Source organism: Pygocentrus nattereri, chromosome 6 (assembly GCF_015220715.1).
Source record: "Pygocentrus nattereri isolate fPygNat1 chromosome 6, fPygNat1.pri, whole genome shotgun sequence".
Taxonomy (NCBI): domain Eukaryota; kingdom Metazoa; phylum Chordata; class Actinopteri; order Characiformes; family Serrasalmidae; genus Pygocentrus; species Pygocentrus nattereri.
Genome location: NC_051216.1, coordinates 36,135,319 through 36,161,400, shown reverse-complemented (window position 1 = coordinate 36,161,400; position 26,082 = coordinate 36,135,319). Strand labels below are relative to the sequence as shown.

General features: G+C 40.6%; 1 protein-coding gene across 4 annotated transcripts; it reads left to right on the top strand.

Annotated features, from left to right (window-relative positions):
* Positions 1-570: 570 nt before the first annotated feature.
* On the top strand, positions 571-25,342 carry senp7 (SUMO specific peptidase 7). 4 transcript variants are annotated; one of them, XM_017706591.2, is made up of 21 exons: positions 571-705; positions 1,657-1,772; positions 1,870-1,965; positions 2,219-2,334; positions 3,629-4,256; positions 6,121-6,391; positions 7,343-7,509; positions 13,041-13,148; positions 13,300-13,333; positions 13,480-13,686; positions 13,815-14,089; positions 14,958-15,088; positions 15,639-15,755; positions 16,101-16,220; positions 17,025-17,117; positions 18,666-18,838; positions 18,933-18,973; positions 22,700-22,743; positions 23,550-23,618; positions 23,713-23,863; positions 25,001-25,342. In XM_017706591.2, the coding sequence occupies exons 2-21, from the start codon at positions 1,677-1,679 to the stop codon at positions 25,178-25,180; spliced, it is 3,117 nt and encodes a 1,038-aa protein (XP_017562080.1). In that variant the 5' UTR covers positions 571-705; positions 1,657-1,676; the 3' UTR covers positions 25,181-25,342. The 4 variants fall into 4 exon arrangements, with proteins under 4 accessions (XP_017562080.1, XP_017562082.1, XP_017562081.1 ...); XM_017706592.2 differs by having other exon boundaries at positions 583-705; positions 1,652-1,772; XM_017706593.2 differs by lacking the exon at positions 1,870-1,965.
* Positions 25,343-26,082: the final 740 nt, after the last annotated feature.

The following is a 26,082-nucleotide window of genomic DNA, read 5'->3' as shown; positions in this document are numbered from 1 at the left end:
GAAAATGACACAATTCATTTGAAGTGTAATATTCCCCTTTTCTCATTTTTATAATGACAGTATTTTATGAAACCTATTATTGTTAAATATTTGCAAATAAAGTCATAATGGTTCATTTAAATGAGTGTGCAATATTTACGATAGATACAAGTCAACTTCACAGTTAATATGAGGTCTGGTATGCGTAGTCATTGTATGAATAAATCAAAGGAAAGGAAAAAGTCCTGTTTCAAAATAAAGTGGTGTACAGTTCTCCCCACGGCTCAAAGTCAACAACACAATTACACAGATTTGTATAGACATAGTAGTTTTGCTATTTGCTAGTTTTGGTATTGACACCCATTCCCCTTCCCTGAACAGTTTTAATTATCCCTGTCACACACCTGATCCAGCTCTGGAAAGACCTGAAGCCCTCCGGGTGGTCCCATCACTGGGGTTGACTGCCCCTGTCCCAGAAAATGGCTGAATCCTCAGTCTTACCACACTGAAGAAGGTCCTCCACTAGATGGCAATTTTACACGATGCTGTTTAGATATCGACGCTCCTTTTCGGAAGAAGAAACGACACCATGTCCGGTTTAGAGAGGAAGTTTTCATTCAGGAATAATTTCTAAATGGTCATGTGCTCTTAGAGCGCTCTTCAACTATTTTATCTTTGTCGGCGGCATTCTCGTCTGTTTTTGAACATGTTCTTCGACATATAGCGGTTGGTTTCTTTGTAAATTAAGAAGGAGGCAAAATAGTTGGACCTAAAATCAGATGATCTAGCTAAGCTAACCTTAACCTGCACTTTCGGCTGAATAATGTGAACAGTGTTATTTATGTAAATGTAAATTTTCTATTAGGTTTGAAAAGCCGAGTACAATATAATAAAAAAAGCATATTTTTGTGTAGTCATTTCTAGTCAGCTTGTTTCAAGTCGACTCGAAGCCAGAAAGAAAGTGTCTCTGTTTGCTAAAGCGACACACGCGAACCACACAGTGAAGCTAAACAGCCTTTGTGCTGTAACGTTATTTAAACGTGTCATTTATTTGAGAAGTCTTACTTACCGGATTGTTATTGCATGCAGTGGCACTGCATCTGCTATCGATGCAGCTTTTTTCAAACCTATTCTTATAGCCACGACCAGATAAGAGACAGCTGCTTTGTTTTCTTTCACTGTCCGGCAGGTGTTTTGCTCTGTAGTTAGCTCCGCTGGCTAAGTTGTTCACCCAGAGACAGGGACACAGTTTGCACTCCTAACTACATATTGGTTAGGAATGGATCATTTCGTTCTCCACTCGAAATATCCCACAGTAATAATGAGAATAAACACGACACTACACGTTTTCATTGAAGAAAAAAACACTGTGAAAACAATAGTGACATTATTTTAACATCTCCGTATAATAAGAGTAAGAAGAAGAATTCACTACAATGACTTAGATTCTTGAATGCTGTCTAAACTCTCTGCAAGGAGTGTAAGAAGAGGAAGGTGTAGGTTAAGTTAGAGGAAAGTCACACAGTGCTGCTAACCTGTCCATAAATAAGTACATGTTAACATTCTCAACATTAAAGGGGCATTGAATTTGTTTCTCTCAATGGTGCTCCAGGTATATACGTAGGTATACGTTACACTATCTACTAATCTGATCATTTCCGTATCTGCCCAGTTTAGAAGTGTTCGTGTGTTCTATAATGCCGCATGATAAAACGCGCGCTGCGGGCGGTGTGACTCTGGACCGCAGGAGAGCTCTGACCATCACAGCCATGGGAAAACTGGACAGCTGTCGGGTATGCATCACTTACAAAAAAGCATGACGGCATGCTCTAACACCACAGTACTAGCTAGTTAACTCCTACTGGACATTTGTGCTTGTGTGTGGCTCAGAGTGCAGATCCCTTTAAAATCCCCAAGAGGAGAGTCTCTGGTGAAGGTGATCGTGCAGATGCAGATGTGGCCAAATGTGCGAGAAAGTATCCCAAGGTGAGGGAGGGAAAGAGGGAATGATTAAATTGGTTTTAGTTTCAGGTCTGAGCTGTAGAAAACTACACTGGGGATTGTGTGCCACTGAACTGAGTAAAAAGACTGCATTAGTAGTATATTTGCAATGCAGTTTTAGTATATCATCGCTTCAAGAAAAATGCACATGAACCAACAAATGTCCTGTATAGTTAGTGCAGTTTGGAGTTTCTGCCACAGTTTTCATTGATGCTTATGCTTTTTGTCCATGTTTTAGATCCACTGGTCACAGCTGGCTTCCAGTGGAGCATCCTCTCAGCCAAATCGTCATCACAATGGGAGCCAAACAGTAGATCATTATCAAAATGATCTGTCTGAGTTGGACATTAACAGGTAATTCTGCACTGGCTTGGACTACACCTCACTTCCACCTTAAAACCTTTTCAGACTATTATTATGTGGCGTTTACCAGTAAACTGCCTGTAAATAATTGACATTATGTTAATGAAAGTATTTTCAGACTGGTACCGGAAAGATCCTGATCTTAGTTCATCATTATGAGTAGTGTTTGTGTGAGACTATTTAAGTTTCAGTCAACAAAATCATCTTTAAAAAAAACTACTCACTGTAGCAGAGTTAACTCAATATCATGGATACCTGGCTCATTCAGGTTAGGTAGTGCGTCTACAGTGCAGATGTGAACTGTACTACTTCGCTATCTTGTTAACTGCACAAGATGCTGTTAATGGGTGGTGGTTTAAGAATGCATAGCTGGTCATGTTATCTCTTCTCTGTCAAAATAGGCTATATATAAGCCTGTCTGGGGATGTGCATGCAGCATGGTTTGGTGTTTGTGTGTTTCAAAGGAAAATGAGAGGGTGAAAAGGGAAAGAAAAGAAAAAAATAAGTAAAACGTTTCAATCGCAAAATTTCAATAGCATTCTAAGGAAAGCCCACAGTACTCAGAATAACATTGATTATTCTGCACTTACAAGATCATAATACACTAGACCGGGGGTTCACCATCACTTTCTTGTTAACTTAGTCCTCTGCCTTTTTTTTGTGTTTTCTGACCACATCAAACACATCATTCTCTTTTGCATAGGTCATACATTACCCTGTACAACAAGGTTTCAAGCTCTTTCTCTCTCAAGACTACACATATATTCTAATCTAGAATTGTGTGTTATCAAAAGCATACAGTCATAATCATTCAGTCTATCATTCGTGGGCAGTTTTTTCTCACACCCCCCCCCAATCCCCACAGAACTTAAAAAGCACTTAAAGAGCTGTTGAGAGTAAAAACACACACATGCCCACTCTCACACTGCTTATCTTTGACTCACCATCTGCCTCTTTCCACTGAGTGTGTTCATTGACTCAGGAAGATAAACTGGCTGATGATTCATTGGCTAGTTAAATCAGTAAATAAACATGACAGGTCAGGGCTGAAATGTGGTTAAGCTATTCTGGATTATTATGGATCAGCGTGTCATGTAAATATATGCTTTAAGTTATTGGTTATGTTACATAATGGTTTATGCTTGTTATTGTGTATGTCGGTTGAAATAAGCTTTATTCTTATTCTTATTCTTTATTCTGTTATTTGAGGGGGAAAAAGGTTGTGGTTTATGTTTTTCCTTTTTTTGCACACTAGTCGAATATGTATTCTTTTTTTTTTTTTTAGTCGACAGGTGAAGGTGATTTTGACAGATGTCCTCCAGACCGAAGAAGGGAGAAGATACTTGAGTAGTTGTGGCCGTGATTCCAAAAAGAAGTGCCAAACTGAGCTTAAAAGAGGAGCCAGGGAGAGGCGGAGTGATGGAAGATTATCAGCAGAGCGCAGGGATAGGAGATCTAGTCCAGTTCACAATAAGCAATTAAACTCCCCATCCTCTAAAGGGACTGAATCAGCATCTACTGAGGAGAACGATATACCACAGCCTAAAGAAACCAAATCTCCACTTCCCAAGAGACTCAGAAGATTCAACAATTCACTAAAACAAACAGAGCCCACCACTTCTGACGAGAATGAATCATGTTCACTTGATGGAACTGTCTTTGCACATATTCCAGTGCCCAAACAGAAAGAATCTAGATCTGACACTGAAGAGAATGAATCATATCCACTTGAGCAAAGTGACTCTGCAAAGTGTACAAGTGCCAGTCCACTTAATTCGGATGGAACCAACATCCCTGATGATAAGCAGATCTCTGAATGCATTGTCACAGACACTCGGAGACACACTTCACTGTCACTGTCAAGGCACTGCCATAGAATGGAGCACTCAGGAAGTGAAGTACATTCCACCCAGGTGATGCCTCCACAGTGTATGGCTTTTAGTTTATATATAGCATGTGTTCACAAGAAAGCTTTTAGGACATACCCTCAGACATGCTTAGGCATCTTGGAGCGTTTGCTTTAGACTTAAATTTATGCAGTGTATGTCACTGGAGCTGTGCATTAGTGCAACAGTTAATTATACAAATAATCAATTAACCTGTTGTCTGTTGTTTGATTAATTGACTAATTTAACTAATAAACTTTCTTCAGTTCCCTGTGATGCACCAGTTATTCAAAGTTAAGGACAAAAAGTTTGGGCACCCCTGCTGTAGTGTGTTAAAATCTGCCAGCATGGCTGTGTTCATCATATGAACAATTTAGACATGCTTAACTTTTTAAGTACATTACATGGCCACAAGAGAACAATGCAGATTTTTACCTTGATTTAAATTAAATTGATTTTGACTGATTGTTGCAGTCCTACTCTGCCTGCTTTACCCCATCTGGTTCAGAAAACTGCTCTTGAGAATATCTGATCCAGCTGGTGTTGTAGAGCATATGAATAATGTTTCCAAAAGTATTCACTCACCCATCCAAATAATTGAATTCAGGTGTTCCAATTACTTCCATGCAACAAGTCCAGTCATGAAATTTCCTTACTACTAAATATTTCACAGTCAACTGTCAGTGGTATTATAACAAAGTGGAAGCGATTAGGGACGACAGCAACCTAGCCACAAAGTGGTACGCCAAGTAAAATGACAGCACGGGGTCAGTGGATGTTGAGGCTCATGGTGCACAGAGGTCACCAACTTTCTGCAGAGTCAGTCGCTACAGACCTCCAAACTTCATGTGGCCTTCAGATTACCTCAAGAACAGTGTAGAGAGCTTCATGGAATGGTTTTCCATGGCTGAGCAGCTGTATCCAAGCCTTACATCACCAAGCACAATGCAAAGCGTCAATTGTACTAGTGTAAAGCACTGTCATAGGACTCTAGAGCATTGGAGACCTGTTCTCTGGAGTGACGAATCATGCTTCTCCTTCTGGCAATCCGATGGATGACTCTGAGTTTGGTGGTTGCCAGGAGAACAGTACTTGTCTGACTGCATTGTGCCAAGTGTAAAGTTTGGTGGAGGGGGGATTATGGTGTAGGGTTGTTTTTCAGGAGTTGGGCTCGGCCCCTTAGTTCCAGTGAAAGGAACTCTTAATGCTTCAGCAGACCCTTCAGCAGATTTTGGACAATTTCATGCTCCCAACTTTGTGGGAACAGTTTTGGGATGCCCCTTCCTGTTCCAATATGACTACGCACCAGTGCACAAAGCAAAGTCCATAAAGACATGGATGAGCGAGTTTGGTGTGGAAGAACTTGACTGGCCTGCACAGTCCTCAACTTGATAGAACACCTTTGGGATGAATCAGAGCAGAGACTATGAACCAGGCCTTCTCGTCCAACATCAGTATCTGACCTCACAAATGCACTTTTTTTTAGAATGGTCAAGAATTCCCATAAACACACTCCTGAACCAACCTCCCTCCCAGAAGAGTTGAAGCTGTTATAGCTGCAAAGGATGGGCTGGCATCATATAAAACCTATGGATTAAAAATTTAAATCTGACTCAATTTCATATGCATGTGAAGGCAGACAAGTGAATACTTTTGGAAATTTAGTGTAGTTTGTTGGGGGAACAATGTAAGCACAGCAGGATTGGAACTTTTCATGAGTGGAGAAGAATTCTCTATTCATACTTTGTTTTGTCATGGACAGTTGTGAAAAATGCATTGCTCAGTGTTGCAATATACAACCTGCTTTTATAGATGCACTATAGCAGTAATAAATGTAGGGAAGTTCTGGTTGGTATTTACCAACTGTTTTGCTCTTCTTCTCTTTCTGTAGCATAACACCAGCAAAAGAAAAATTCAAGAGAGTGCAAAGAAAATAGAAGAAGAGGGAAAGAATGATCAGGAGAAGGTAGAAGCTGTGGCGAATGGCGAGATGATAGAGGAGGGAGGGGCCAGAGGGAGCGTCCTACGTCTATCTCTTGGGGCAGTTGGGGACCAGCTGGAAATGACATTGGCCGATGGAGAGGTGCCACCCAAGCGCTGTGAGCCACAGAGCACAGACGCAGACTCCAGAAAGGTGTCTAAACTAAATACACCTGAACCGAGTAAGTGAGATCTTTACAGTTATACCTAAATGAAGCACAGTAGTGATAGTGCTTTCTAGGGATGCAAAGGTACAGTGGGCCCATGGTTGAGTATGTATAATGATAACAGTATGATTTCAGTCTCTAAATATTTAAGAAAAAAAAGACATAACCCTTTAAACAATGAACTTCTTATTTTGCCCATAGACAAATAAAACTTTCCATTCAGCAAAATGGCAATATGACTGCCTAGGCCTGGTTTCTGTCTCTGTGTCGGCATTGGTGTGCGGACCTTTGTTAAAAATGAGGGTTGTGTGGATGTTGTGTATGATATCGAATGTGTGGATGCTACATGACACATGTCTGGTGTGCAGTGGCCTTAACTTCTCTCAGTCTCACTAGAGCTCGACTTGTCACATTTGACAGATTATTTGATTTTGGCAAATCTTTTGGTTTGAAATTTTGGTAGGCTCTGGAGATGTTGATGTGGATGTAGAGTTGAATGTACAGCATGCGTGTAGTCGATAGCACAATAAGCAATTTTTGGAAATTTTAAGAAAATAAGCATATTGTAATACTGCATGTTTGTGTATTGAATTGCAGGGGCATATTGAATGGATAACATACTGTGTACCTTTGCATCCCTAGAGCTATCCTATGGTACTCATTGTGGCAAGTTATTTTCAGTATAGTTGTTCTCTTCCAGATTACCTCCTTACTGCTGAAAATGTTTGTAATTTGCACTTACTCAGCAATTTCAAAACATCAAATCATAAAATAAGATCATCACACTCAACACTCTGCTACCTGCTGCTCATTTCCTTTGTTATATCTGCATAACATTAGATTATGTTGCTCTGTTTATACTTGTTCAGGATAAATGTCTGTGCCCATCTTCCCCAGCAACTGCAAATTGTTTGTGTAGAGGCTAGGTCTCACTTCCGTTTCTGTCTCTCTGCCTGTCTCTGTTAGTTATTCTTTCCAGTGAGGATGAGGATGAAGAGGAAAAAAGCAGGACATCACACCTTCAGACACTAGAGGGAGTTAAGGATCCACAGACAGTGCAGAGACTTGCATTGACTGTGGAGAGAAAAAAGACTCCAGATCCACACACTCAGGCCTCAGAGATGCACAACCAGGTAGGCATTACAATCATAAACACAATTATATTAAAATGCATGGTTGGGGTTATATGTTTTTCCAAGGGGAAATCCCTGATTTCCTCATACTCTTCTATGCATTTCCTTTAGAAATACTGGTGATCTAGTAGGACACGCACAGGTTTGGTTGTCACCTTTTTGAAAAGTTTTTTATCTTGACGTGGACACAGTCAGTCTTTGTGCACACCTTTCGCAGTTGTTATGCCATCTGTGTCAAGACAGGAGAACACCACTGTTGCACTTACTGACCAACTATAAAAAGAGCACTGTTGCAGTGTTCAAACTAGAGATGCACTGATACCACGTTTTCCGTTCTGATACAACATTGTTACCTTAAATATATGCTGAATCAGAATACCAATGCTAACTCTATCTAACTTATTTAACTTATAAGTCTGGAATTTATGCAATTACATTTTTAAACTATTTTATTTTGGTAAAATTTATATTCTGTTCTAAAATAATATACATGGCATACACATTACATTTACATTAGATGTATGTTCACGTGTGTATATGATATATAGATATTGTGAATACAATATATAGATAAATCTGTGGTTTCTCTGGCTCGGCAAAAACAGTGCTGAACGTTGTTTCACTTCCGTATTTCTCAAGTCATTTGTCACATATCTGTGTCCTGTTTACTTGTGCTATATCTCCAAGCATTAGACTCTGTTGGAGTTCAGTGAATATCACCGTTGTTCACGCTCTCAGTAGTAGTGACAAGGTGTTTTTTTCCAGCTTGGTTGAAGCCTAGGGCAGCGAGACCCCACTGTTAATTAATATAGCTGACTGACTCATGAGCCCAAGTAGCAGGCTGCTATGCTAAAGGCTAAATCAAGGCTAAAGATATGGTGTTGGTATTGGTGCAACACTAGTTCAAACCATTAACTTTGTGCAACAGGACAATGCATGGAACTTATATCTTGCCAGTCAATACTGTCACACTTGCAAGTATGGTAGAATTGTGGATCTTTTTATAAAGAATGTGTGGCATAAGAGCACAGCTGAAAAGACGTGCATTTTTTTTCCAGTCATTGAATTACTATCTTTTGAGGTAGAAAATGAGAGACTGCTGACGACTGAAAGGTTATAGATGGGTATTCACTAAAGATACATAGATCCACCTCCCTCTCACACATTAGGGCCTTATTGGCTCAGACAAGCCTGCCATAGTGTCATTGTTAAGGATTACGCAGTTGTTTGAACATAATCATGGATTATGTGATTGAGTACATGTTGCAATGGAGCCTTTGTACATCTACCTCATCGACTTTCTCTGGCATGCCCTCTCTACTGGCGTTAATGTGCCAAGGCCTGTTGAATGCCATATGTGAGCAGTGTGGTGCTCACTAACTGCCAATGATGTTGGCTTGCTGTAAAAGCAATATTTTACCAGAGCTGAGACAGTCACCATTTTTTATACTGCTATGAAAAATCATGAGTGCCTAAACACTTAAAGATTGAAGACTCTAAAGAATTTAAGTGAATAACATCAACAAACTGTTTTATATGAAGCACAACAAAAGCCCTATTTATCCAAAGGTTTGCATAGTAAGAGATGACTAAAAGTTCTGGATTAAGGTAGTGCATTTATGATATGCACAGATAAACAAATGTTTATTCTGAGTAATCATCTTGGAGGAAGACAATTGTATTCTTACAATATGTCTCCTGAAGCACTACACAACCAGGCGCTGCTTTGGCTGTTGCATACGTCGTTCACTCTAGGAATTTTGTGTCACATACACTAATGTGCTTGCAGTGAGTCAGCTTCTGTTGTGATGTGCTAAAGCTCTGATTATTTGGTCCTGTGAGGTGATGGCATCTGTGAAAGGCCACAGGGAGATGAGGCGATCTTGAAGAAAGCTGTGTGACAGACAGTACAAACTGTGTGACAGTGCTGGTGTTTGATGCTTCTGTACAGTAAACAAATGCACACAGAAATCATGTAAATCACATTTATGCTTAAAACAGTTTGGTCATCCACTATAGAATGCCCATAGTTTTATTGTTAAGATATGAAAATTTTGTCCACATCTGCTCTTTCCTTGTATTACATGTCTTACCTGCCAATTACAGACATGATGATGCATGAAGGAATGTTCATGGTTTATGCATTATTGTCAGTGGTGGACAGTAACCAAGTAAATGTAATTTGTTACTGTACTTAAGTACTTTTTTTGCGTAACTGTAATTTACTGAAGTATTTCCATTTTGGGCAACTTTTTACTTTCACTCCACTACATTTCAAGTCAAATATCTTACTTTTTACTCCACTACATTATGTGAAATCTGTTGTTCCTCTTGGCTTGTTTGTGTGTATAAAAACATAAAAATATTTTTCAGTCGAAACAAAAGAAGCTTGAAGCAAGCACACCAATCAGAGTACAGCACACACTTTGTTTTCAGCTTGTTTTGACCTGTTGGACATACACTATATTGCCAAAAGTATTCAGTCACCCATTCAAATCATTGAATTCAGATGTTCCAATCACTTTCATGGCCACAGGTGTATAAAACCAAGCACCTAGGCTTGCAGACTGCTTCTACAAACATTTGTGAAAGAATAGGTTGCTCTCAGGGGCTCAGTGAATTCCAGCATGGAACCATGATGGGATGGCACCTGTGGAACAAGTCTAGTCATTAAATTTTCTCGCTACTAAATATTCCACAGTCAACTGTCAGTGGTACTATAACAAAGTGGAAGTGATTGGGAAAGACAGCAACTGAGCCATGAAGTGGTAGGCCATGTGGTATGGCAGAGCGGGTCAGTGGATACAGGTCACCAACTTTCTGCAGAGTCAATCTCTACAGACCTTCAAACTTCATGTGGCCAGATTAGCTCAAGAACAGAGCGTAGAGAGCTTCATGGAATGGGTTTCATTTGGTGAGCAGCTGCGTCCAAGCCGTACATCTCCAAGTGCAATGCAAAGCGTCAAATGCAGTGGTGTAAAGTGCCACCACTGGACTCTTAAGCAGTGGAGACGTGTTCTCTGGAGTGAAGAATTTTCTCCGTATGGCAATCTGATGGACGAATGTGGATTTTTTGGTCGCCAGGAGAATGGTACTTGTCTGACTGCATTGTGCCAAGTGTAAAGTTTGGTGGAGGTGGGGATTATGGTGTGGGGTTGTTTTTCAGGAGTTGGGCTTGGCCCGTTAGTTCCAGTGAAAGGAACTCTTAATGTTTCAGTAGGCCATGGGATTTTGGACAATTTCATGCTCCCAACTTTGTGGGAACAGTTTTGGGATGGCACCTTCCTGTTCCAACATGACTGCACACTAGGGCGTAAAGCAAGGTCCATAAAGACATGGATGAGGTGTGGAAGAACTTGACTGGCCTGCACAGAGTCCTGACCTAAACCCAATAGAAAACCTTTGGGATGATTTAGAGTTGGACGAGAAGGCCTGGCTTGCAGTCTCCACATCAGTGTCTGACCTCACTAATGCGCTTCTGGAAAACTGGTAAAAAATTCCCATAAACGCACTCCTAACCCTTGAGGAAAGCCTTCCTAGAAGAGTTGAAGCTATTATAGCTGCAAAGGGTGGGCTGACATCTTATTAAACTGTGATATCACATAAACCCTATGGATTAAGAATGGGATGTCACTCAAGTTCATATGCGTGTGAAGACAGACGACTGATTACTTTTGAAATATAGTGTACCTACCCAGTGTAAGCATACGGTTCTACGATGGCATTTTAGGACCACTGTTCATAAAAAGAAAAATAGTAGATTTTGAGAGTAAAGTCGTAATATTTTGAGGAAAGTCATACTATATGCACACACTCTTGTCTCTTTATGGATCGATCATTTTGATTATCATTCTCACTGCATGTGAAACTTCATGTCCTCTTTGACTGGAACAGAGATGTAGCCACTGATAGCCATGGAGAAGACCCTGCCTACAATTCTCCTTCAACAAACAGACTCCAAGTCCATCTGGTTCTTTATTCTAAATAAACAGTTTCTTATACTAATAACAGGCTGGTGCTGATGTGTCAGGAGAGACAGAGAGACTGAGTATTTCTTTGTGAGTGAAATCAATATGAAAGTATAACTCCACCAATTCCTCAATGCCTGTCATTACAGCACAAGGAAGTGCTGCCTTCCCTTTGCTAAGCCTTTGACCACAATATTGCAACCTTTCCTGGTATTAATTCCACTTTACTGTCGTAATTCTACAACTTTTTTCTTGCAATATTACAACTTTATTATTAAATTCTACTACGTTTATTTTTATTAACAGTACGGTTCAACATCAGTGCAACATTTATCCAACATAAATGATGTTACTTAAACATCTTTGTGTAAATAGACCACAATATAGAAATATGTACACACATGCAGTTGTTACTGGCATGTGTCTTCTTTTCTGAATTTATACAAATACTATTTCATTTTATAGTAAATTTGTTTTTGCTAGTTTATCGCTGCTGTTGGAAAAAAAAAACTTTACAGAAGAAGGAAAAAAAATGGAACCAGACATTTTTGTCATTTTACATTTTTTCAAGTCTTTCTGGGCTGTTTCTTTTGGTCCATCATGAAATTGACATAAAATGTAAAGGCATTTTCAAATTATGTTAGAAACTGAAAAACAAAAATGGAGATACAAGTTTTTTTTTGACAACAGCTTTTTGTTTATGAACAGAGACCTACAGATGCAACATATGAAACTGTGTTTAAAGCAAGGTTTTTATTAAATTTAAACTTGTAACTAAGTTGCAAATAAATCTTTAACTGAAATTTTGCTTGTTCCTAAAAAGTTATTTCAGAGACACTTGATTCTACCTAATGGAAATTGTTTGCCTTCAATGTTTTGTGTTTAATTATAATTTTAATAGGCATAAGTGCTGGAATAACATTCTGTTAAAAGATTGGCACTAGAGTATTTTCTCCTTTGAGTTAATGAAGCAAGAGTCTTGTTACAAAAATGGTAATAGGACATCAGAGTCATAATTGATCTTTAAGTACTTTTACTTTCGATGCTTAAGTACATTTGAAGGCAAATACTTTTGCACGTTTACTCAAGTGGAGGTGTAAAGGGAGGAACTTCTACTTTTACTGGAGTAATATTTTATCTTGGGCATTTCTACTTGAACTCAAGTACATGATTTATGTATGTCGTCCACCACTGATTATTGTTTCATGATTTGTTTAGGTAGCTTAACTCTGAAGGATATTTCTACACTTCTCTTCCATGTACTTCAGTAGTGTCCCATGAACTTAGTTTAACATTGGTCATTTGATCAATTCATGGATCTTTCCTCTATGATCTTAACTCATACATTTCCTGGATAAATTATATACAAAAACTGTTATGTATTTCATGTTGGCTCTTCTTATGTTTTTGTTCATTCTTTGATACGTTCATGCGGTGCTTTAAGGTATTTGGGTATTCCAAAAGCTACTTTTTGACAATATTTACTGAAAAAAAATGTCAGTAGAAACATCATTAAATTGTGATTAAATTGTGAAACATTTTGAGTATTTCCATGTTTTACAGGCCTCCGGCTTTGTGGACCCTTCTTTGAGTGATTCTCCAGTGATTGATCTTCAGTTCTCTGCTCTCTACATGGAAGGGCTTAGTGCCTTGTCCAGTGGGCTTATAAAGGTGTGGTTGTAGACCTGATATGATAGGTTGGAAGATGGCTAGAAAACATCCAGAATACACATAAATGACATCCAGATCTGATGTTCAGTTAAAAGTTTGTGAAGGAAAACAATGGGGTGAGCATATGTGTATGTTTTACTGTGTTTTGCAGATCGCACATGATAGAATGACCATTTCACTGAAAGGTATGATGACATGTCTATGGATTGTCTTATTAATCTTAAATTAAACTTGCACATTTTACAGCACTGAGAGGTTGTCAGTAGGAGGTGTAGATGTGAACAGTTTTGCGTTAAAAATACTGCTTTCAGTTCTTTTGTTTCCTTCATAGACCCTTCAGGTACAGAGGTGATAGCTTCCTTGGCAACAGCACATGTGCGCAAGTACAGTGTTTGGGAAGGACTTATGGTGCAAGACAGCGCACTGGTTAAACAAAACGAAACCCCACCCCCATCTTTGCTCCTCCTGTGGCTGTCTGAAGCTCAGGCACGGCGCCTGTTCATCGAACTGTCCGTCATACAGCCGGGGTTACGCCCAGGTCAGTCAGTTACACTAATATAGGTTTTCTGTAATAGAATTCTACCTAGGCCTCTTGGTTTGTTTAGATACTGTTAAGTTGTTTAAAGCTTTAATTTTTTTGTGGGTATGTTGTGCTCGGCGCTACAGCTGAGGGCAGTGTGTGTGTGTTGCTGTGTGTTTCTGAGCCACTGAAGGGAATAGAGGGTGCCCTGCTTGCTTCTATAATGGACATTGTGGGTCTGAAACGTGGAACCACTGATCTCCTTTCCCCGCTTACCCACTCGGAGAGCATGAAACTCCTACAGAGTGGCCGAGACACGCAACTGCTACAGTTGCTGCGCCCCAGAACAGATACACATGCCTCCTCGCATGAGTCTGTAAGTGCACCAGCATCTGCAGGCACTACTACAACTCCGCTTACGGTGAGTCACGAGCATGGTCTGGTATAATCTGTATGTACTTAAGAAAAAGAGAAGATTAAAATCTAAGGTGTCCACTAAGTTGATAACATGGAATGTTAAAAACTGTGCAATATTTACAAATACTGTATGGCATCTCTGCTGTGTTTGCACACCTATGTACAACCCCATTTCCAAAAAAGTGGAAATGCTGTGCAAAATGTAAATGAAAACTAAATGCAATGATCTGCAAATCATTTAAACCCTATATTTCATATATTTCATTTCATTCAGGAAATTAGTACAAAGACAACCTTTCAAATTTTGAAACTGAGAAATGTTATTGTTTTTTTGAAAAATATATGCCTGTTTTGAATTTGATGCTAAAACATGTTTCAAAAAAGTTGAGACAGGTAAATAAAGACTGGTGAAGCTGTGTAATGCTAAATAAGTACATGGTGGTTAATTGGCAACAGGTCAGTAACCCATTAAAAAAGAGCATCACCAGTCTCCTCAGTTCCCAAACCTTTACAGAGTAAAAGGAGAGGAGATGAATCAGGCTATCAAAATTTTACACTCAAATATACACACACTCCTGTCAGATGTGAATTTGAACGAACAGATATGCTGTGCAGATATGCCGTTTCAGAGATAAAATTGATGTATAGCAAAACTGTGGGTGAAATTTGCAGGCACTCATTTTGCAATCCAGTTTGACTCCAACTTTGGTTAAAAAAAAAAAAAGGTCTCCTATGTTTTATAGTTGTTTGTTCATTTTTCACTTGAGCACATATAGAGCTTTGTTGAAATCAAATACCACCAGTGTTATTGAACACTGCATTGATTTGCAGAAGAGTCTTCAGAATAAATTTCAGAATGTTTTGCGTTTCAGGAACCAGATGTCCAGGCAAACTCTGTCTACACGTTGTGTCACAGGAGAGCTCAAGGCTCTTATAATGTATCTATGGCAACTGGACCTGGACTAGAATGGACCGCATACAGGCACCGTGGTCCTGCACGCAGGTACTACAGTCTTATTTGAGCCAAAATTTTTCTTTACAGCCTTAGACCGTTCTGCCCAAGTCTAACCCGAACCACGGCTCAAAGTTGGGCTCAGAAACCCAACAAAATACTGTTGCAATTTGACCCCTACAAAGACTAAATAAAATTTCACATTCTCTGTGAAAGGGCATGTAAGTTCTGAAAGCTGTCAGCAGAATCAACACGTAAAAACTTTTTGTCTTTCTCACTTGAGCACGCGAAAGGACTTGAGGATAATTGCAATTGCATTTCTTATTTTTTTGCACTTTTTATGTCTTTGTAACTTTTCTTGCAAAAGCCTTTCTGAGGTGCAAGATTTCAGGAATAGTATAAGCTGTATTATTTAGTGCTTTAATATTCCTGTTTGTGTAAAGCATCTTTAATTGCCACTGTGTATGAAAGGTGCTTTATATAAATAAACTTTACAGTTTCAGATTATCAGTAAACAAAAAAGAAGAAACAGTTTGCTGATTTAAGTGGTCTGAGCAGAGACTGGGTTTGGTTTCATGTGGTTTACTCTCTAATTCCTCAGGTTGATCCAGTTTCCTCCACCACCATGCAAAGGAGCCATTACTGTGACCACTGAGGACCTGGAGTGCTTGGATAGTGGGGAGTTTCTCAATGATGTCATCATTGATTTCTACCTCAAGTAAGATGTTTATGTGATGCGTTTTCATGGTGGTCTGCACTTGTACACTCAAATGATTCTTCACACATTGTGCTTGGTATGAGTTATTCCATTCTGTTACATTCCAAAAATATGGTGCCAGATACTGGACAGAAACTTGATTTGTTTGCTGGTGTTGCACATACATTGTATATGCAGCCTATTGGATCAAGCCCTTGAGAGGCTTAGAATGTCACAGCCTAAATGAAATATAGCTTAGTTTAGTTTTGAAGGATAAGTTACGCCTGTGGTAAAATGCTACTTTTATAATATAATCAAACGGCAATCATGCTAATATAGATGTGTGTGTTCACATGGGTGTTGAAGGTATCTGTTGGTGCAGAAGGCCCCTCGTTCTTCAGCAAAGAGATCTCATGTTTTTAGCAGCTTCTTCTACAAGCAGCTCACCCGGCGTGACAATGCTAATGAAGACAGCACCAGCACACCGTAAGTGTGTGGAAACTTATTTTTATGATTTTCTACTACTATTTATAGTTTTTGAGATGATTTTGCTATTAACCAGCACAGAAAGATGCTATTGGCCTTTCCTTCTGAGACATTTTTAAATGCCTTTTTATGCTGTTTTCTGTTCAGTTTGGGTCGAGTGGGACTAAACTAGGTGCAGGTGACATTAGATCTGCCGAAGTACCATTTAGAGTTAGCAGTATGTATATGTCCAGCTGCTGTCCCTCTCCCTCACATAAAGTCACTGCTCTCCTGCTGCTCCAAAAAACCCAGTCAAAACCACAAGCAAATAGGTAATTTAAGCTTTACTAATTGTAGATAGTGCAGATAGATGCTGCTTCCTACTTGGCGCTATCCACCTGGTGGAGGATCTTGCTATATAAGTGATTAATTTCATTTACGAGAGTATGATAACTAGCAGTCTGTCTTAACTATAGGAATAAAAGGATACATTAACTTAGTATTACGTTAGCTACTCTGACACATGTTATAAGAAGTCAATAGCTCTGATTTGTTTGGAACATATATCTACTATCAAATTGATTGAAATTATATATTTTTTAATAATACACAGGTACATGCTTTTTTTCTATGGCATTCTACTATTAAAAGCATTTGAAACCATGTTGATGGGGTTTTAAATGGAAGAAAAGAAATATTCAACTTTTTTTTCATATTCTTTTTTTAAATTTTTTTTTACAATTTTATGGTTCATTTTAATGTTTATTTGTCTGTGTGTGTGTGTGTGTCTGTGTATGTTTCTGGATGAAAAAAATGTCATTTTAGAGCCCAGCTCAGAAGGCACCAGCGTGTGAGAACATGGACACGTCATGTGGACATATTTGAGAAAGACTTCCTGTTTGTGCCTGTCAATCAAGAGTGAGTAATTTGTGTGTACGTGCCTGTGAATGAATATGCGCACAAATGTAGGTGGAAAGTACAGGGAAAGTCAGGGGCATCCTTACCCTCCCTTCCAGGTAAGGAGGGGAGCAAGAATGTTGTCCCCCTCAATACATTATACAGTGTGAAATATGTTTATCCACTTTAGTACAAGGATTGCTGTGTTTTTCATTGACATAACTTGTGCTAATTATAGATGCTGACAAACAAAAGTTTCAAAGGTTTCATCCCATTCATATGCCTCATAATGGTGCCTGCCATCCCAAACCATAGATGTAGTAGGTTGAGCTAGGCATGTCAATGATGCTGCCATTTTGGGGTGGTTATCATTCAGTACCCAACTGCACTTAGTACCATTACAGAACTGCAGTTTAAGAAAGGTACTGTCCAAAACTATACTACTCCAAGAATATTGCATTCACAAATTAGAATTGGATTATGTAATCTCAGCAATCACCACTGTTTGTGTGATGTTTTTGTAAATATGACCATATGGTTGGTGAAGCAGAGAACTCATTGGTATTTTCCTTTTGGTGGTGTTTTCCTGGTGTTTTATATTAAGCTTATTTCATTTAGTAACCTAGGTTATTAAATGAAGTAGTTATATTCGTTCATTTACAGTGATTGTTAATGCTGAGTATGCATTGTAGGAGCAGCATTCCTTAATCTGTGTAGATAATCCCTTTAAATTAGCACCTTTTTACTGTGTTTCGGGAGATTAGAAGTGATTCACAGATTTTATAGGTTTGTTGATTTTGTGTGATTGTGTTTCTTCTGATGGTAACCAAACAGCGGACATAGAACCAGCACCTTTCACAGTTATAGAAATAAAAGGGACTGAGAGAAATTTGTACAACCTAGATTTCTATGTATTACTTGTATTTATTCTTAGTGCTCCATATGTGCAGAGGTGTAAGCAAATTGTCAAATAGGGGAATATACTTTGCACTTTGTGATATTGTTCTATAACACACTGAGCTCTATCATGTACCAATGAAAAAATTATCTGGTATAAATTTGTATGATAGCTAGTGTAACATTCAATGTGCTTCTCACTGCCAGTAAGCATTGCAAGTAAATGCAAATCAAAATATTAGTTCTCTTGGACACTTCTTATGGTTGTATCAGATTTCTTATTTAAATTTGCATTTACATGTGCATTACAAATATAATGCCAAACAAATTATGTTCAAGTAATCAGATGTGCATTTATGTCTGATGGTTCTAACAAAACATTTGGGTGAAAGTCTATTGAGTAATAAGGACATTATGGCTGATTTAATCATGTGAACTCATCGTATCTCAGTATCTCATCTGTGTATTTATATCTATGCTATGAACCCATTTTGCTGTCCCCTTCAGGAAATGCTCTTGAGAATTTTTTCTGTTTATTGTCCCCCTACCAACGGTAAATTGAAATGTCTGCACATGTACGTCATTGTTGGCTTGCGCTTTTACTGCTTGTTAACACTGGTATCATTTTTACATGACAGAGCAGTTGATAACTAACTCTGTGTTATTTTGTAGAGCTCATTGGTATCTAGTGGTAGTGTGTTTCCCTGGGATGGATGAACCCCAGTTGATGGAGAGGGAAGGCCAGGACTCTGTGCAGGAAGGGACAGAGACCTCTAGTGACTCCATGGTTGGGAGTGAGAATCAAGAGGCTAGCAGGCACCACAGTGACGGAGATAAAAGTTCAGGTATGTGGCACAGAGACGTCACCATATTTGCTGTATTTTGTGCATGTCCTTTTTTTTACACACAACTCACTCTTGTGTTTTTTCCTCACTGTAGACGAAAACAGTTCAAGATGTATTTCCACTCCTGGTCCACCAGTAAGTGTCTTTAATTTCAACAATTAGCAATAGTCCTAAAAAGTTCATTTCCATCCATCCATCCATCCATCCATCCATCCATTATCTTCCGCTTCTCTGGGGTTTGGGTCGCATGGGCAGCATCCTAAGCAATGAGGCCCAGACCTCCCTTTCCCCAGCCACTTCCACTAGCTCTCCAAGGGGGATTCCGAGGCGCTCCCAGGCCAGCTGGGCGATATAGTCACGCCAGCGTGTCCTGGGTCTTCCCCGGAGTCTCCTCCCAGGTGGACTTGCCTGTGACACCTCCCGAGGGAGGCGTCCAGGAGGCATCCTAACCTGAAGCCCGAACCACCTCGGCTCTACTCCGAGTCCCTCCCGGATGACCGAACTTCTCACCTTATCTCTAAGTGAGAGTCCAGACACCCTGCGGAGGAAACAAATTTCGGCCGGCTGTATTCGCAGTCTTATTCTTTCGGTCATTACCCAGAGCTCATGACCATAGGTGAGGGTGGGAATGTAGATCGACCGGTAAATCGAGAGCCTTGCCTTGTAGCTCAGCTCTTTCTTTACCACAACAGACCGGTAAAGAGCCCGCATCACCGCTGACCCAGCACCAATCCGCCTGTCAATCTCCCGTACCCTGGTACCGTCACTCGTGAACAAAACCCCGAGATACTCCTCCACTTGAGGCAAGAGCCTATCCCCGACCCAGAGAGGGCTCTCCGCCCTTTTCCGCCTGAGAACCATGGTCATGGTCATGACTGATTCTCATCCCGGCCGCTTCACACTCGGCTGCAAACCGATCCAGCGAAAGCTGAAGTTCGCGGCCTGATGTCCCTAATAGGACCACATCATCTGCAAACAGCAGCGATGTGACCCTGAGGTCACCAAACCGGACACCCTCCATCCCCTGACTGCGCCTAGAAATTCTATCCATAAAAATTATGAATAGAATCGGTGACAAAGGGCAGCCCTGACAGAGTCCAACTCTCACTGGGAACGAGTCTGACTTACTGCCGGCTATGTGAACCAAACTCCAGCTTTGTTTGTACAGGGCCTGAATGGCTCGTAGCAAAGAGCCATGTACCCCGTACTCCTGAAGCACCTCCCACAGAATACCCTGGGGAACACAGTCGAATGCCTTCTCCAGATCCACAAAGCACATGTGGACTGGTTGGGCAAACTCCCATGAACCCTCCAGAATCCTGGAGAGGGTGAAGAGTTGGTCCAGTGTTCCACGACCAGGATGGAACCCGCACTTCTTCTCCTGGATCCGAGGTTCGACTATAAGCCGGACTCTCTTGTCCAGTACCCCTGCATAGACCTTACCAGGTAGGCTGAGGAGTGTGATTCCCCTGTAGTTGGAACACACCCCTTTTTTAAAAAGAGGCACCACCAGCCAAGACAGCCCCACAACATCCAGAGCCTTGAGGAACTCAGGGCGGATCTCATCCACCCCTGGAGCCTTGCCACCAAGGAGCTTCTTAACTACCTTAGCGACTTCAGCCTCAGCAATGGACAAGCCTATTCCCATGTCCCCAGACTCTGCCTCCTCACTGGAGAACGTATCGGTGGGATTGAGAAGGTCCTCTAAGTATTCCTTCCACCGCCCAATGACGTCTTCAGTCGAATTCAGCAGCACACCATCTCAACTATATACAGTGCTAGTGGCACACTGCTTTCCCTTTCTGAGTTGCCTGACGGTTTGCCAGAATCTTTCCAGAGCCGACTTAAAGTCACTTTCCAAGGCCTCACCAAACTCCTCCCACACACGGGTTTTTGCCTTGGCGACGACTGAAGCCGCAGATCGCTTGGCCTGACGATACCTGCCAGCTGCCTCTGGTGTCCCACAGGCCAACCATGCCCGGTAGGACTCCTTCAGCTTGATGGCATCTCTCACCTGGGCTGTCCACCACCGGGTTCGAGGATTACCACCCCGACAGGCACCAACTACCTTACGGCCACAGCTACAGTCAGCCGCTTCAACAATGGAGGAGAGGAACATGGCCCATTCTGAGTCAATGTCTCCCACCTCCCCCGATATCTGGTCAAAGTTCTGACGGAGGTGTGAGTTGAAGATCAATCTGAAAGATTCTTCTGCCAGACATTCCCAGCAAACCCTCACTATACGTTTGGGCTTGCCTGGTCTGACCGGCATCTTCCCCCACCACCTGATCCAACTCACCACCAGGTGGTGATCAGTTGACAGCTCAGCTCCTCTCTTTACCCGAGTATCCAAAACACATGGCCGCAAGTCCGATGAAATGACTACAAAGTCAATCATTGAACTGCGGCCTAGGGTGTCCTGGTGCCATGTGCACTTATGGACATCCTTGTGTTCAAACATGGTGTTCGTGATGGACAAACTGTGGTTTGTACAGAAGTCCAAAAACTGAACACCACTCGGGTTCAGATCAGAGAGGCCATTCCTCCCAATCACACCCCTCCAGGTCTCACTGTCATTGCCCACGTGAGCGTTAAAGTCCCCCAGTAGGACAATAGAGTCTCCAGGAGGAGCACTTTCAAGCACTCTTCCCAAGAAGGCTGGGTACTCTGAACTGCTGTTCGGTGCATGAGCACAGACAGCATTCAGGACCCATTTCCCAACCCGAAGGCGTAGGGAAGCTACCCTCTCGTCCACCGGAGAAAACCCCAACATACTGGCACCGAGTCGAGGGGCTATGAGCCCACACCTGCCCGCCACCTCTCACCATGGGCAACTCCAGAAAAGAATAAAGTCCAGCCCCTCTCAAGGAAATTGGACCCAGAGCCCAAGCTGTGTGTTGAGGTGAGCCCGACTATATCTAGCCGGTATCTCTCAACCTCGCGCACCAACTCAGGCTCCTTCTCCGCCAGTGAGGTAACGTTCCAAGTTCCAAAAGCCAGTTTCAGCAACCGAGGATCAGAACGCCAAGGCCCATGCCTTCAGACACTGCCCAATCCACAAAGAACCCAACTGCTACTACTGCCCCTCCCATTGGTGGTGGGTTGATGGGAGGGGGGACTCATGTAACTCCATGAGTTAATGCCCGGCCACCAGACGCTCGCTGGCGAGCCCCTCCCCCAGGCCTGGCTCCAGGGTGGGCCACGGTAACCCTGTTCCGGGCAGGTCCTGTTTTTGTCTTTTCATAGGTGTTATTGTGGATCACACTTTGTCTGACCTGTCACCTAGGACCAGTTTGCCATGGGAGACCCTACTAGGAGCTTTTGCACCAGACAACATAGCTCCTAGGATCATTCAAGCACGCAAACCCCTCCACCACGAAAACTGAGGCTGGCTTTACACTTGAAAAGTTTCACACAACTAGATGTAGGTCGCAAGTTGCATTAAGCATAATTTCTTTGCAGCTTGACAGTTACTCACTCAGTCAGTCACTCATCATCTAAGCTGCTTATTCTTCTGGGTTGTGGTGAAGTTGGCAGTTACACAAACCCAAATAAAATACACCGGTACACTGAAGTATTCTACTAGTTGCCAAGATTAGTAGCTACTTAGTTTTGTCGCTAATTAAAATTCCATGCAACATGTTGTTTACCTTTGTATCTTCAGTTGTATTGCCTTGCATCATTTTTTTTTCAAGTATCACTGTTAGATTTAAAGTATGAGAGCAGTCCTAATATGTTGCATATTCTAGATTATACCAGCCAAAACGATTGTGGTAACCGCAAGCTATTGCTGAGGCTGAGTTTCAGAATGGAAATATATTTCCATATTGATATTTTGACACTTTTGTCTTGTATCTTTAGAACTGCACAGAAAAGACATGTAAGCGCAAGACTGTCTGTAAGAGGTATGTGTGATATTGTGCATTTCATAATGACAAGTGTGGTCCTACAAATATAAATGTTTAGGTATATTATGTCAGAGGTTACCAACCCTGGTCCTAGAGTGTCTCTTTAACAGCACATATCGGCAATATGCGTTTTTCTGGGAAGGCACGAATCCGTGGATCCATTTTTTTGCCATAAATTTGAAATTTGAGGTTTTTCTCTGCCTATTACCACAAAGACCTGTTCCATAAGTATTCAGTCTGTTTCAGTCTGTTAGTGAAAAGCAAACATGTAGGCTGCAAGCTGTCATTCTGAAGGTAATATATAAATTCACCACATAGACAGCCCTAAAATGGCATGAGTGTTTATGTAAATAAACTTATGTTCATCATACGACTTTTCACAAATTCATATTACAGAACCAAATACTGTCTTAATGTAGGTATTCTGTCTTGTCTTACAGCATATTATCTTAAATTAAGAAATTCTACTACTCAGGCAAATTGATAATCAATTAACAAACTGTTGTATGCATCATTTATCATTATTATTGTTATTATTAATCTGTTATTAAGCAAATGACTAACTGCATAGCTGAAGACATAAAATAATGTAGACAGAAATGTTATTTAAATTTAAAGATAAATTGGAAATTTTAGTAACCTTGATCAAAAATGAAAATTGTGACTGTTCCACCCCCACCCCCTGCTCTTTAACAGTGCGTTGCCACTCCCCAGTTTCCGTATCTGCTGTTGTTTTTGCAGACCTGCCTTGCTTTTCACAATATGGTGAAGTGTAATTGTGCAGTTGTTTACATTTTCTACAGACCCTGCATTCTCATAATGGACTCTTTGAAACTATCTGTTCATGAGCGCATCTTCAAGCTCCTTCGCGAGTGAGTGTTTATCAAATTTTGCTTCTTCACAGTTTCATTGTTTGGTCACTTGTATGCGTGCATGTTTTTCTGCTTGTTTGTATTTTTTTTCCAGGTACTTGCAAGTGGAGTGGGAGGTTAAAAGAGGTGGGCAGCGTGACTTCAGTGCAGAGCGGATGGTGGGCTCACACTGCCGAGTCCCCCTGCAGGACAACAGTAGTGACTGTGGCTTGTATTTACTGCAGTATGCAGAGAGCTTTTTACAGGTAAACACAAACAAAAATTACTAAGCTATTGGCAGTCTACTTTTGCTGCTAACCTTCTTTTGCATATACGTATTGCACACAAGTATGTCTTTTGTATGTTTCCGTAACAGTTTCAGCAGGGAAAATAGTAATTTCTTGGCATTTTGTGATGTGCATAGTAATAATCTAGTAAACATTTGTTGTTCTTTTTCTCTAGATGAGTCTAGAGATCTTTCTTCCTTCTCATTTACTTTCTTTGGTGTGATTTGAGCTGACATTAACTGATGGGCTTGTATATAATGTGTTACTTTAGTCATGTCAATTGGGAGTCACATCAGCTATAAAAGATGGATTGCTAAAAGTCAGACCAGTTTTTGCATTTTGTTGCATCCTGACCACTGACAGCACATGCTACAACAGTAGTTGAAACTGCAAGTGCAGTGCTATGGTGCTGTTACGCTATGCTTTGTTAGTTTTGTGTATGCGTTTGTGTTGAATCACCTAGTGAATGTGTGTCAAAGCTTGCCCAAGTGCAAACTTTGTGGTGAATTTAGGCTTTTTACAGTGTCCGATTTTTACAGTTGAAAAAAATAACATAGGTCAAGTTTTAAAAATGTACTTATACTTATAAATACTCACATGTAACTTTGAGGTACACTTCCATGTATCTACATTTTCTCTGTTTCACTGTGTAAATTGTTAGCCATGCTTTTCACTGTTCTTCAGTGGTCAGAACCACTAGCAAGTATCATTTGGGTGGGTAATCATTTTCAGTACAGCAGTAACACCAATACAGTAGTGGCATGGTTGGTGGTATGTACTGCACAGAGTGGATCATGCACAGGAGTGTTGCTGGAGTTTTTAAACAACTCCTTGTTGCTACTTAATCTAAGAAAAATTGCATCACTGCATCCACCTTTACATCTGCACCTCCCTCTCCCTCCCATTGAAAAGTTATGCAATGCTAAAACGGAAGTTAAAGTTAGAAGAAAGCTGTCCTTACAAAGACACAGTAATGATGATGGTAATTAATAAGTACATAGTCATTTTCTGCTTGATCTGAAATTTCTGCTTTTGTTTTCTTCTGAAGGTCGACAGGTCATTTTTTTTATAGGGAACATTTTGACTTCAAGTATTTTTTTCATTTTGCTATTGTAGGATCCTGTGGTACACTTTGATCTTCCACTGAGGCTGGAGTGCTGGTTTCCACGACAACAGGTGCGTGAGAAACGGGAGGAAATTCGGGACCTTGTGCTACACCTATACCGATTTCAGCAAGGCTCTCTGGGAAATGAAGGCTCAGAGGACAAAATTGAAATAGGGAATGTAGTTCAGTGACACAGTGCATTCAGGAGCATATGCTTATTTTATCCAACTTTTATTTATCGCTTTTATTTTGCTTGTTCCCTTGTTTTAGGCCTTTTATATGTTTTTATGCTTTTTTACACATGCAAAAACATGAATTTAGAACATAATAAATTTTTGAGGCTTAACTGAAAATTCTTGTTGTTTTATTCATGTAAACATGCGTTTGTGAGTGGACTGAGTGTATGGGATGAGTGTGTGAGATCTTTCGGTGTGGGGGACCCAGTCTACTTACTGTTTTAAAATTTAATTTATAAACTGATAGGTACCCACAGATGTGTGCAGTGGTGATTGTAATGTCCTCTTTTTTGTTTACTGATGCTTCCTTAAATAATCATTTATCAGTAATGATCTATGTGTTTTTGTTTGTGGAGCTAGGATGTAAGTGGATGAGTCACCTTGAGACCCTTGAGCGCCATTTTCCTGTGTTAACTTCTGAGCCCCTCAGTTGCCCAGGCAGGTTTCGGCCTACAGACCCACAGGCCTTTTTCAGTCACTGGGTTAGTCGTGTGCAGTTGTCCTTAGTCACACAAGGTAACATGCATAGAGAAGCACTGCTTTGAGAATGTGCCGATGATGAACGTTTACAAAATGTAGAAATTGAGACCACAAGCTTTACTGAGCTTTACATTAGCTTTTATTTCTAGTGTTCTAAATGCAGCTAAATTAATAAAATGCAGGCGTTTTAGTAGTTCAGATTTACCTAAACTTTCTACACCCCTTCTGTACATTAACAATAATCTCCTTCTGTACATTACCATTAACTTCTGTACATTACACCATCGAACAAAGTATCTTTAAAACATTTGTTAACAGCAGCTGAAATTTTTCATGTTTTATTGAAACTACATAGTGAACAGCGCTTCTCAGCTGAC

Bases quoted from the DNA above. Each gene is read 5' to 3' on its own strand.
- senp7 (XM_017706591.2), top strand. From the start codon at position 1,677: ATGCCGCATGATAAAACGCGCGCTGCGGGCGGTGTGACTCTGGACCGC. The intron at 15,089-15,638 runs GTACTACAGTCT...CTAATTCCTCAG, and splicing joins CACCGTGGTCCTGCACGCAG to GTTGATCCAGTTTCCTCCAC. The intron at 18,839-18,932 runs GTATGTGGCACA...TCCTCACTGTAG, and splicing joins TGACGGAGATAAAAGTTCAG to ACGAAAACAGTTCAAGATGT.